General features: G+C 48.1%; 1 protein-coding gene across 1 annotated transcript in view; it reads left to right on the top strand.

Moving 5' to 3' along the window:
- Positions 1-5379: 5379 nt before the first annotated feature.
- The window catches only part of FNDC1 (fibronectin type III domain containing 1), a gene marked incomplete at both ends in the record, with an annotated part of 97052 nt that continues 88546 nt past the window's right edge, over positions 5380-13885 (top strand). Inside the window, one exon of the mRNA XM_082855863.1 lies at positions 5380-5488. Within this exon, the coding sequence (XP_082711989.1) occupies positions 5380-5488 (109 nt within the window). The remainder of the gene's footprint in view (positions 5489-13885) is intronic.

The following is a 13885-nucleotide window of genomic DNA, read 5'->3' as shown; positions in this document are numbered from 1 at the left end:
GGAGCGAGCAAGCTAGATCCCTCCTACGCACAGTTCACAGTAGGGTTCACGCTCCTATGAGAATCTAATGCAGCCACTGATCCGACAGGAGGCGGAGCTCAGGCAGTAATGTGAGCGATGGGGCGCGGCTGTGAATACAGATGAAGCTTCGCTCACTCACCCGCTGCTCACCTCCTGCTCTGAGGCCCAGTTCCTAACAGGCCATGAACTGGTGCTGGTCCGTGGCCTGGGGGTTAGGGACCCCTGTTCTAGAAGATAAGAACAATTTTTCTTTGAAAGTTCTGTAGAATTTGCTCATAAAATTGGCTGAACTTGCTATTTTCCTCGTAGGAAGATTTTAAACTACTGATTTAATTTCTCTAATAATTGTAGGACCATTTGGGCCTTCTCTTTCTTCTTGAGTCAAGTTTAATAAGTTATAATTTTCCAGGAATTTATTTCGTATAAGTTTTCAAATTTATTAGCATTATATTTATGAGCACATTAAGTAATTATGATGAACAGATAAAACAGCTATGATACTTCATAATATTTTCTTTTCCTTTTAATATCTGCTGTTTATGTAGTTGTGTCTTCTTTTTTTTAAGTTCCTATTTACCCTCTATCTGTGCCTTCTTTCCTATTTTTTCTTAATAAATTTCACAAAATATTTAGTTATTATTCTAAGGACCGTTTTTTATTTTTATCTTTATTTATTTATTTATTTATTTTGATAGGTAAGAAGTGGATTTATTTAGAGACATACACATTCCATAGACAGAATGCGGTCCGTCTCAAAAGGCAAAAGTGGCCTTGGGAAAGACACACTCCACAGACAGAGTGTGGGCAGGGATTTCCAGGAATTGAGCCACCACATACTTTTGGGCTTTTATGGTTGGCCTTGGAACTGTCATGATGCCTGTGGGTATGTCAGTTAGCAAGTGCATTACAGTGAATGTATAATGAGGCTCAAGGTCTACTGGAAGGTGAATCTTCTGCCATCTTGGACCTAGTTGGTTCTAACCAGTTTATGTCATATCCTCAAGGGCTATGCCATTCTTTTAAAGGTTGTGCCCTGCCCCCTTCCCTCCTGTTTTATTTCCCCCTCAGAGATTTTACTCCCATATTCTTAAGGGAAGCAGAGGGGCAATGGTCCGTCTTCTGTAACTGCTTCAAGGCTGAGTAGGGGCATTGACCCTGCCTGTCAGGGAGTAAAGATCTCTGGATGCCTGATCTAGGGGCCCCAGTAAGGACTATTTTTTAAAATTATACTCTCTGTTGTTGCTGTGGATTTCTTTTCATTAATGTCTGCTTTTTTTTTTTTTTTTTACTATCTCCTTCCTTTTCCTTTAAAGAGTTTATTCTCTATTCTTGTTCTTTTCTTAACTTCTTAATTGGGCATTTAGCTTATTTTCAATGTTATAATTTTAAATCCAGGTGTTTGAGGTTACATATTTTTCTCATATATGAATATTTAAGGCTATACACTTTCTAGTTTTGCAATATCCTATGTGTTATGATATGTACAGAACTTATTATTGTTCAGTTCTGAGCATTTAACAATTTCTGTTATGATTTTGTCTGTTTAATTTCTAAATATAGATTTAAATTTTTGATTTTTTAATTTTATTTTATTATTTTAAAGAATAAATTTATTTATTTATTTTTGGCTGAGTTGGGTCTTCGTTGCTGCATGTGGGCTTTCTCTAGTTGCGGAGAGCAGGTACTTCTTTTCATTGTGGTGCTCAGGCTTCTCATTGTGGTGGCTTCTCTTGTTGCGGAGCATGGGCTCTAAGTGCACGGGCTTCCATAGTTATGGCATGTGGGCTCAGGAGTTGTGGCTTGCGGGCTCTAGAGTGCAGGCTCAGTAGTTGTGGTGCATGGGCTTAGCTGCTCTGTGGCACGTAGGATCTTCCTAGACCAGGGATCAAACCCATGTCCTCTGCATTGGCAGGTGGATTCTTAGCCACTGCGCCACCAGGGAAGTCCCTAAAAATTTTATTTTTGACTTTGATTTCTGACTTCACTGCACTATGGTAAGAGATCATGGTCTGTATGACACCTATTTTTTTTTTTAATTTGAGGCTTTTTTATGGCCTAATTCATGGCCAATTTTTATAAATGTTCCATTTGCACTCAATAATAATGTATATTCTGTATATGACCGATAAATCGAGCTTGTTAGTTGTGTTAAATATTCTACAGCTTTACTACTTTATCTGATCCATAATTGAGGAAGGAATGTTGAAATCTCTCCTCTCTTGGTTTAGAAGCTATACATTCTATATTTTTTAGTTGTTACTCTTAAAAGTTTGCTGTACTTAATTAAAAAAATCTAAATTAAATTTCCCAACCTCGTTTCTGGACAATATATGTTTACTTTAACCCTCTTAAAGTAAACCTTCGATGAGCCTTCCCCTTGAGCTTCTGCACGCTATGCCATGTAATCATTTTCTTAAAACTAAACTGAAGAGTGAAATCCTGAAATTACAAGTCTTAATGGAGAGTCAATGACCAGGGTAAGAACAGTGTGACTTCTTGTAGTGCCAATTCTCTCTCTCTGTTCCCTCTCATCCAATTTGTCAGAAAACCATCCTACCTGTACCTTCAAGCTGTACCGAGAGTCTCATCAGTTCTCATCCCCTCCATGGCTATCCTTCCAGTCGAAGCACCATCTTCCCTCACCTTGATTATAAAGCCTGCTTACTCGCCTTTCTGCTTCCACATAAACCTTGTCATGCCACTCTTCTGATCAGAGTCCTCCAATGCACTCCCCTGCCCCACCACTGTGGGATAAAAGCCTAAATCGTAATGTAGCCTTCATTGTCCTTACTACAATGTCCCCCGTCTTTTAAAACTTATCTCCTGCTCACTTTCAATAACTGCTGTTTTTAGTGTTTTAGATCCCCAGTGCCCAGAGCTGTGTCAGGCACAAAGTAGATACACAATAAATATTGGTTGAGTGAGCAAATGAATGGCAACTGATCTATCAGTATTTCCTGGAATTTACTGTGTGCTTGGTACTGTGATGGCCTTTTTGGGTGGCAGACAGGACATAAAGGTAAATCTTGATTCTCATCCTCCCGAGGACAGGGGGAAGGTACTGGTTAGAACTCATGGGTTGCGAGCTAGAAATCCCACTCCAACTTAGCCAAAGAAAACTTTTGTCTCCCGGAAGCAATCTTCAGGAAGGGCAGAGCTGGGGCTGGAGCCCAGGACTTGCCCACCTGCACGATTCTTTCTCCCTGATTCGTTGTCCTCCATGTTTTGGCTCCAGTATCTCTGGATGGTACCCTCGAGGCTGGAGTAAGACACACAGGCCCCTCTTGGCTACCGTATCAATTTCTTGTGACTGTTGTAACAATTACCAGTTTGTGGGCTTAAAACAACCCAAATTTATTCTCTCAGTTCTGGAGGACAAAAGCCTGAAATTCTTTCCACTGGACTGAAATCAAGATGCTGGCAGGACCGTGCTCCCTGCAGAAGCTCTGGGGGAGAATCTGGTCCTTGCCTCTAACAGCTGCTCATGCTGCTTGTGTGCCTTGGCTTGTAGGTGCATCACTCCCATCTCTACCTCTGTGCACACATTGTGTCCTCTTCTATATACCTCAGATCTCCTTCTCCTTATAAGGACACATGTGATAGTATTTAGGGCCCACCAGATAATCCAGGATAACCTCTCCATCTCAAGATGCTTCACTTAATCACATCTGCAAAGACTTTTTTTCCCCCTCTGTATACGGTAACATTCACGGGTTCCAGGGATTAAGACATGGACATCTTTGGCGGGGGGGCGGGGGTGGGGGGGCATATTTCAGCTTACCTCAGCTACCATCCTTCAGCATCCATGAATGACCGGAGGAAAAAAACTTTTTCACCAGCTCCAACGAGAAAAGTCCTGACTCTGACTGACCCTGCTTGGGCCACTGGTGATCCTTGGACCAACTGGGTGGGAAAGAGGGTGGTTGGGAGGGGACAGGCCCCGCTGGAGCCGTTTGGTTGGAGTAGAGGAGGGGGCTATTATTCCCGGAATAAGAGCAGGGAGGGGAGGGTGCTGGGCAGACCAAGGCCATAGCTCCATTAAATGGCGGTGGGGAAACATTGCAAAACTGGGGAGTAATTAAACATTAAAATGGTTGCAAACTGCAAGAAGAGTTCTGGGAGCTCATAGACCTTGCGGGATGAATGAAGAACTGGGACCCAGGGGAATGTTTTCCTGAAAGGAAGGCCATAGCATTCTGCCTTTCCTGGGTGCTCACTGGGCAAGCGGCGCCTGCCAGGGCTTAAAGGGGCGGATGTGGTGTTTCCGTTCAGAAAAGAGATGCTGTTTCTTTTTCGTCAGTCGAGAATTCGTCTTGCAATCTTTTCCTCTTTGCAGAAGGACACAAGTCTGGTCAAGTTGGGGCCTGTCACGACGGAGGGCTGACTCGACCTTAGGCTGTGAGCTGCAGTCAGATGAGGTCTGCGAGGACGCTGCTGGGCGACGTAGGCATCTGCGCCCAGAGCGCGGACCTGCCCGGGCGCAGGCGTCCTGGTCGCCTCCAGGGGCTCTCCCAGTCCGCTCGGGCGGGCGGCGAGGCTTCCAAGGCGGGGAGTCTACCACAGATAGGTGGGAATCGGGAGAGGGAGCCCTAGGCCGTGTTAGCATCATAGAGACCGGAGGAAGCGAGGCCAGGCGAGTGCTGGGCCTTGAGAGCTCCGCGCTTACAGAACGCTGCCTTTGAACCCAGTTCAGGCGCTCCGCAGAAACCACAGCTGGGAGCAGCAGTATCTAAGGACCTTAAATCCTCCTTTCCCGGGTGCGGGTGCGGGGTGTGGGGAAGACCAGGGAGGGCTGCAGGAACGGCCGCAACAGGCTGATAGAGATGAAGGGGCCTGGCTCGGGTCCCCAACGTTGAAGCCAGAGGTATTTATTTAAGGTGACAGAGGCATGCCTGGGCTTGGCAAGGAGATTGGACGTGATGGGCCATTCCCGCAGCCGCAAAGCCGGAGAGGTTAGACAGCGGGAGCGCACGCCCGCACAGCAATCACTGCGTTTCTAGACCCGCCCAGCGGTTTTCCCGGGCGCTTGGGCACCCTGAGCCGCGGCCCTGCGCCCCGCCCGCCTCGGGCCATCACCCCGCCACCCTCGCCACCCCTTCAGCCCGCATGCCGGCAGGGGGCGCCCGCGCGCGGCTAAAAGGCGCGGCCGGCGGCCGGCGGCCTCAGTGCGGAGCGCGGCGGCCGCGGCGCGGACAGGGAGCGAGCGGCGCGGGGCCTGGGCGCACGGGTGCGGCGCAGAGCGCTCCGACGCACACCGACGGCGGGGACCCGACGGCGGCCCCTCTGCGCTCCCAGGCTCCAGCCCAGCGCCCACCCGGCAGCCGCCCGGCCCAGCCCGCCGCGCACCCCGGGCTCCCGATGGCGCCCGAGGTCGGGGCGTCCCCGCGGGCTCGGCTCCCGCTGCCCTGGGCGGCGCTGCTGTTCCTGGCCGCGCTGCTGCCAGTCGTCTCCTCGGCGGGGGCTCCAGGTATGCGCAGTCCCGGCCTCGGCCGCCCGGCTCTCCGCGCCTCCTCACCGCTTCCCTGCCCGCCTTCCGTGCGCCGCTCACCCGCCTGTCGCTCGGGGGACCGCCGGCCTGCTCTGTACTGGCTGCATGTCCTGTCACTAACTTGTGCGTCCTCATCGCTCGCGAGTCGGGGCGCGGAGGGGCGGCTGGGGACGCGGGTCCGGGCGTTCGGAGCCTCGCGCGCTGGAGGCGGGCCCGGGGACACGGTTGGCGGCATGGGGACCTCAGCGCAAAGCGGTTTCAACTTTGCCGTCGAATGCCCGGAGTCAGGAGACACAGCAGTCTAACATTCCGGGAACATTCCGGCAAAGAAAAGAAGGGGGGGAAAAATGAAAGAAAGGCGACCTCTCGGCTCTGCGGTGGGGGGAGGGGTGACGCTTTCCTTTGCCCAGAATTTCCCCGTGGGCATCCTTTCCTCCAGTTCACCTGCCCCGAGGCACGGATACCTGGTGAAGGACGGCACTCGGGAGACCAGAGGGAGGCAGAGAGGCAGGACTGTTCTCTAAGGGCACGGGGAAAGCTGTGGGCCGCCGCGGGGCAATCGGGTACTTCGGTGCCCAGGGAGAAGCCGCGCTCTTACGTTGCATCTCGGTGGGAAGTTTGGAGCTGGGAAGGGGGCATCTGTCTTGAGAGGAGGGAGAGGGGAGAGGGAGGGTCATTTCGGGAGAAGCTCACCATTCCCCGAAGGCTGAGGCTGGAGACGGGGTGGATGATTGCTTTGGGGGCCGAAATGTGAGAAACGCTTTTCAGAAAATGCAAGCGCGCTGTTTTCAGATTTCTTGTACGTTTCCCGCAGAGCGAGACAAATTTTTCATCCATAAGCCGTTGGTGGCCCTTGTTTCCACCTCCTGTGCAGGCATTTTCACACTTGACACTGTGTGGCTTTTATTTATGTCATCGGTTTGAAGTCGACATTTTTGTTGACACTACTCACTCCCAGCTGGGTTATAAAAATTCAGATGCGATTCTAAGGAGGGCTGCTTGCTTTATGACGCTATTTAGTGTGTCGACTGCCCTCCTACTACAAGGGAAAAGGGAAAAGTTGGGGGTCCCATTGCCTTCTGAGTCTTTTTGGTGGGTGCATCGTGCATAACGCTTGTCTCAGGATTATGCCAAGCGCTGGGATGCTAAATGCCACTTTTTCATAAAACGAGGGTCCAGTTGTAGGTTGTTTTCGTCTCTGTTAGCTATCTCTAGGAAAGCATTCACTGAATATTTGTATAGTACTTATCAAGAATAAAACTATTTTAAAGCCTTTTAACTTCCCCCCCTACAACCCGTGGCTTTTTTTTTTTTCTAAATTAAAATTCTCTGAATTGGAAAGAGTTTTTGTATCAGAAAACAGACTGAAAGTGGAGCCAGTGCCACCCTGGCATTTTGCAGCCTTGTACCTGTTAGGTTCCACTGCCACCTGCCCGACGGGTTTACATTTGCGTGGGTCCGAAGTCTGGGCGACTTGCGATCGCTCCCGGAATCCTGCTGCCTTCCGCGTGCTGCTCCTTGGCTCGCCTTCCGCTCTGTAAATCACTGAGCTGTGGAATGTGGGAGCTGGAACGCTTACTGGCACTCCTCTCTACTGTGTTGACGTGGGATTTGCAAGAAAATGATGACCAGACTAGAAGCAGACAAAGGAGGACAAACACATTTTGAAATGCATATCTACTGCATTTAAATGATAGAAGGAAGCGACATCGCCTGCAGAGAGCTCCACGTGCTGGGGAAGAAATCGGGGGGCACGTAATTTATTCACCTGCTTCTCTGGAAGGCTTCCTGCCTGTCTTGCTGTAATAGCTGCAGTCACTGCTCCAGACTTGTACTCTGGTACTTACAGCAGGGCTGTGGACACACTGCTTCCTCTCTCACTGAACGAATGCGTGGGCTAAGCTACTCGAGTCAGGCCCTCTCCCATCCCCCAGACCTTCGGGATCAGAATCCCTGCCATGAAATCACCCAGAGCCACCTTCCTAGTGGCTGACCCATCACAGCTCAGAGGAGCTTTCCTTAAAACAGACGTGATTTGCAGGGCATGCTGAAGATCTAAATAAATTGACTTCAACTTGGTGGTCAATTAAAATGTAAAACAAAATCAGCAAGTGATGCATGCTCCCCCCCCCATCCCTACAATAAAATACTACGCAACAGTTAAAATTGTGATTGCACTTGCCAGTCTGATAAGATACGTTTTTCTAAAAACACGTGAGGACACACATACTCTCATACATTTATAGTGGTTATTTTAGGATGGTTTTGGGTGATTTAAAAGCTTTTTTCTTTAAAGCTTGAGGACCCTTTCAGGGAATCTGCAAGGTCAAAGCGATTTTCAAAGTAATACTAAGACTATTTGCCTTTTTCACAGTGGTGACGTCTGTAGGGAGGGTACAAAAGCTTAGTGAGAAAACTTCAACTGCGGGTGCTGTAGTGTGAATCTTAGCGTCGGTGCCACCGTGAGCTGGTTGTCACTGCATTTTTCAGGCTTTTGAAGTTGAGAAAGGATATGCCAGTTTCCATGAAGAATGTCCTTCGTGCAACAGTAAAAATGATTAATTTAACCAAATCTCTACCCTTGTCTGCATGTCTTTTTAATATTCCGTGTGAGGAAATGGGAAAGGCACAGAAAGCAATTCTGCTGACTGCCCAAGTTCATCAGCAATCCCGCAGAGAAGCAGTTGTGTGATAGTTTGACTTGTGAGCTGAACTAGCCGCTTTTTTTCATGGAACGCCCCCTTTACCGGAAAGAATGGCTGCAGACAGACCAGTTATTTTGACTTGAGTATTTGGCAGACATCTCAAAAAAATGAACAAAGGCGGTCTGCCACTTCTGGTAAAATAACTGCTAGTATGCCTTGCCAGTGAGAAAATTGAGCTGTCAGGTGAAAAGTAGAATTTTGCCATGTCACCTCCAATGTCCTAAACTTGAAAGCTTCCCAATACTTAGAAACTTTCCTAACAAGTTAGGTGGTGATATAAAAGAACGCGATTTTGAAATACTGTGTTATAAAATGTGTCAACACTTAGATGCTCTGCATAAGCAAGTGAACTGGTAAATCCAAGTGACCCATGCACAGTGTTACAATATCTTGCCTGGCTAAAACGTCCACCAAAGTGCAAAATAGCCCAGTGGATTTTTAATGTAACAAAATGTGAAAAATTCTTTTTATGGTTTCAGATTGTACATTGCAACTAACCTTTAAGAAACTGCTACTTGATGAGTTTTGGTGTAGTATCAAAGATTTTCCAAAATTATCTGTAAGGCTATTAAAATACCTTTCCCATGTCTATATGAGGTCAGATTGTCTTCAGGTACTTCAGCCAAAACAATATACTGCAATAGGTTGAAGGCATAATCGGATAGGAGATCCCGCTGTCTTCTATGAAAGAGATTTGCCAAAATGCCAAAAAATGCCATTCTTCTCATTTTCTTTGTGTTTTGGAAAACAGTTATTTTTCATAAAATACAGTTTGTTATGTCAGCTTGTAATGGTTTACTATTGCTATTTTAACATGAATTAATAAGTACGTAGTTTAACCTCTTCCTAGATTTAATTTCTGGTCAGTAGATACGGATAGATAAAATCCACAAAAACACAAACTCTGTGAGATCCTCATTAATTTAAGAGTAGATAGGAATCTGAGAAAAGGAAGTTTGATAACCACTGCCGTATAGAAAGGATGTAGGTTCAACATCAAGGCGCCTGGGTTTGAGTCTCAGCACTGCCATTCACCTGCTGTGTGGCTTCGGGCCAGTTGGTCGATCCCCACTGGACCAAGCAAATGGAAAGATTCCTTCCACCTCTAGAAGCCCTCACAGATTCTCCTGTGGCCCAACCTACATGCAGCTCTGTAGGATTCCCCTCCTACTTCTGTCCTCTTTGAGAGGAGTGGGTGAATACACCCTTTCCTTTTATCTTGTACATTGGAGCCCCTCCTCCCCCAGATGAAAGAACTGTTTTATTTGTCAACTGAGCACACAATTCATTAGTAGGAATTAGAGGTTGTAATAGAATTGCAGAGTGATAATTTATGTCCTTGGAAAGTTATCACTGGTCAGTTCCAGATCATCATCTTACCAAGACCATTCATAGCTCTATTTAAGACACAAAGGCCTGAAAACCGGCCCTGTTGGGGGTGAGGGGTGGAGGGGTGTATTCGTTTCCTGTTGCTGTTATAACAAATTACCACAAACTTAGTGGCTTAAAATAACACAAATTTATTATCTTACAGTTCTGGAGGTTAGAAGTCTGCAATGGGTCTCATTGGCCTAACATCAAAGGTTTTGTTCCTCCTGGGGCTCTAGGGAGAATCCGGTTCTCGACTTTTTCAGCTTCCAGAGGTGCCCGCGACCCTCAGCTGGTGACCTCTCCAGCAATGGCATCACTGCACTTCCATCCATGCATCAGCTTCTCTGACTCTGACCTTCCTTCTCCCTCTTTCACTTAGAAGGACCCTTGTGATTACATCGGACAACCTCCCATCTCCAGACTGTTAACTTAATCCCATGTGCAAAGTCTATTTTGCTGTGTGAGACCACACATTCACAGGTTCTGGGGTTACGACATGCACATCTTTGGGGACCATTATTTTGCTACTGCAAGGGGTGAGGGTGTGGGTAAAGGGAGCCTAGATGTAAGCATTTCAGGAAAGGCCCCATCATGATTTGCTGATTAAGGAGCAGAGCTCTTTTCATCGGTCCCTATGGAATTTAGGAATTTCTTGAGTTCTAATAAAACTTCTATTCAGAAGCTTTTATTTCAGTTAGAAAGTATGGACGTGAGTATTTAAATGTATAAAGATAAAGGAGAGAAAAGAATATATATGTATGTGTATTCACGTGTTTAACCATAGACTATTTATGTTAGGATACATCTGACATTGAGACCTTGGCTGCCTTTGGGGAGAACTGGGTAGCTGAGGGCAGAGAATGGATACTATTTCATTATTTTAAATAATTTTAAAAAATATTTATTTATTTATTTGGTTGCACTGGGTCTTAGATGCGTCAGGCGGGCTCCTCAGTTGCAGCATGCGAACTCTTAGTTGCGGCATGCATTTGGGATCTAGTTCCCTGACCAGGGATGGAAACTGGGCCCCCTGCATTGGGAGCGCAGAGTCTTAACCACTGTGCCACCAGGGTAGTCCCTGTTGCATTATTTTAGTAGACATATTTTAGAGCATTTGGATTCAGGGAGATATTGGTTAAACACATGGCGAACATCGTTTTTTCCTAAGACATTATCCTTGTCTTAGTTACAAAGAAGATGAATTTAAGTTAATTTGGGGGAATTGTGTTATTAGTATCATCAAGGAAAATTCTGCAGTATGGATCAGGTGATGAAAATTTAGAAATTGTGAATAAGGAATTTTTGTGCCCCTGAGTAGTAGGTGATGCCACGTGGAAGATGCGGAAGACACAATTTTCTCCCAGTTCCTTCCTTTTTCGGCTCCTGGCCCGGCAGGCGGCAGCACTTGCGGTCCACAGCCCTTAGAGGGCGCTCGGGGCCTTCCCGCCGCGTTGCCCCGTTGCCGCCGCCCGCTGGCTCCTCGCGTTCCAGCCCCCGTCGCCGGGGCTTTACAGAGACAAGAAACTTAGGACATACGTTCAGTTACCTGCTTTGGTTTTCCCTTAGTGTTTGCCCTTTTTTTTTTTTTTTCAATTTTGCTACTCATTGGAGTTTCCTTCAGATATTAAGCTGGGAAGGACAACTCACTCACTGAGAGTGGACCTGCCTGCAAGTTAGCAATTTTCAGTTGCCCGTTGGTGAGAAAGAATTTGAAGCTGGGGTCAGCTGCTGGGGTACCCCTGTTATATCTGCAGGTTCTGGTCAAAGCTGCAGCAGCTGCAGGATGGGTGAGCACAAGGGACCCTGAGGGGAGGTACCTGCCTCCTGGGCACTGGAAGTCAGTTTTGAGTGAGTTTGGGTGAAACCGTCTCTCTCAGTATCTCCCCTCCATGCTCACTGGATTCTCTTTGTAACCAGAGAGAGTAATGCAACTCCTAAGACAGGTTTGGAAGTGCACCGAAATAACTGGAGAGCTGCTAATTCTTCTCCTGTGGCCTCCTATATGTGGAGGCCATGATAAAATGATAACATCATCATAATCCTTAAAGTACAATCTAGTTAATCCTGTGTTCACCTTTATGAGGAGTTCTCAGGTTGTGCCTCGACTTTCTTTTTAATATGAACTGGCAGTTAAAAGTGCCGCAGTTTACCATTTCCCTGTATGTCATGTCATTTCATTTTCACTGCAGCCTTGTGAAGTTGGTAACATCCTCATCTTACCCCGAGGGGACTGTCCCAGAGTCGGACATCTAGTTGAGTGGGGGTCCTGGGATTTGGACTCCAGTCTCCTGGATTGAGACCCCACGTTCTTCCTGCAGACTCCCCGGCTCCCGCTGGCTTGGACGTTTCCTATGTCGGTCTCTTCGTTAGGCCGGTACAACCGTTTCTCATTTGCTCAGGATGCCCTTCCAAATCTGTGCTTTGGTCACACTGCTGTTGAGAAATGATTCTGTCATACACGGAAGCATGTTAAACTCTGGTAGGGCTTAACTTCAGATAGGGTTTTAGTGAACCCTATTCCCTGTTACAAAATCGATTTGGCATTTGGATATAAGCAAGATCCTTATTGTGGGGAGTGCCCTTTACTTAGTGGGCCCTGGAGGCCAGTGCTCTGTGTCTAGTTTGTTACATGAACCCTTCAACCTTTAACACAGGGCTTCTCTGGGAATGTTTGACCCGTGTGATGGAATTCATAACCCTGAGCTGCTGGCCTTGAATTTTCACCAGAAGGCTCTCAGAATTCAAGTTTGATTACAGCGGAGGGTTAAATCAAGGGCCAGCACTGAGAAGCAGGAGCAGCTCATCTGTGGGGTTGACAGACCTGCACCTGGTGAGACTGTAGTACGACGAGCGTGAAGGGTGTCAGACTTCTCAGAAGAGATGCGTCATTGAAATGCTGGGATTTGTCTTTTAGGAATTATTCTCTGGTGTCACAGCTCTTCATTCACTCCAGTAGCCCTGACCCAGCCGCTCATTTGCACTGTGACCTTAGGCAGGTCATGACTCTTCAGGCCTCAGTTTTCTCATCTGCGAAATTAGGGGATTGGACTAGAGATGTGGAGAAGGGCCCCTTCCAGCTCTCACTTTGTGGGAGTTTCCATTGGAAGGTGTCCATTCATTCATTAATTCATTCAGCAAGCACAGGAATGCCAAGTCCAGTACACACAGTCCGTCTGTGACAGCACAGGCATGGGGAGGGCAGGGGAGGGTACAGGCCATGTGATGCGTGTTAGGCCTGGAAGGTCCAGGACAGCTGTATTGTTTCGTCGCAGGCAGATGGTTGGCCAAAGCCAGCAGACACGGATCGGGGATGCACCTGTGTTGCTGTTGTGAGAAGGGTGGATGGTGGGTCCCTGCACCCTAGTGCTGTGGCTGGAACCACTTAGCATCGTAGTAAACAATCCGAGCAGGTATGCAGCCACGGCTCCTAATTTGAGACGACACCGCATTTGTCTGCAGGTGCAGTCCCACTGACAGTCACCCGCAGCTGGACCACCCAGCGCGGGGCAGGGCCAAAGAGGCGGGAGACCTGCTGGGTCACGTGTGGCCTCCTGGGAGCTCAGAGGAACAACCCGAGCCAGGCCAGGCCAGGTGAGGGCGGCCCCGGCCAGGCGGGCCCTGCCGGCTGGGATCTGAAGAACCAGACCTGTTGACACCGATGGGTACTTTGGGTCGACAGAGGGGAAAGCTGCCGGCACAATCTCACGAGGGCAGCACCACCTCATCCTCATAGTGTTTTTTGTTTGTTTGTTTTGTTTTGTTTTTCGGTATGTGGGCCTCTCACTGTTGTGGCCTCTCCCGTGTGGAGCACAGGCTCCGGACGCGCAGGCTCAGCGGCCATGGCTCATGGGCCCAGCCGCTCCGCGGCATGTGGGATCTTCCCAGACCGGGGCACGAACCCGTGTCCCCTGCATCGGCAGGCGGACTCTCAACCACTGTGCCACCAGGGAAGCCCCCTCATAGTGTTTTATAAAACAAAATCCTCTACAGCGAAGGCTCAGGCTCTCCGGACTAGCAATGGCCCAGCTGTGTGGTCGTCACACTGATGCTTCCACCTAGAAAGTGGAGAGCGTGGGTGAACCTGTCACATGGAGGCCAGGGGTGCTTGCTGTACTTATTGTAGGTCAGTGTAAGGACAGCTTTACGGGAGCATTTCCCCAGGCAGAAGGGTCAGGACTTCGGACGACATTATGTGTGTAAAAGGTCATTTTTTTTAATGGTTTTTAAAAGTTTTTATTTTCAGAGAGCTGTAGATTCCCTTGCGTCACCCAGTTTCTCCCGAAGGTCACATCTCGTGTGA

The sequence above is a fragment of the Leucopleurus acutus genome (genome assembly GCF_964270905.1).
Source record: "Leucopleurus acutus genome assembly, chromosome: 15".
NCBI lineage: Eukaryota > Metazoa > Chordata > Mammalia > Artiodactyla > Delphinidae > Leucopleurus > Leucopleurus acutus.
Note: the sequence above shows the minus strand (reverse complement) of the source record. Positions and strands in the feature narration are given on the sequence as shown.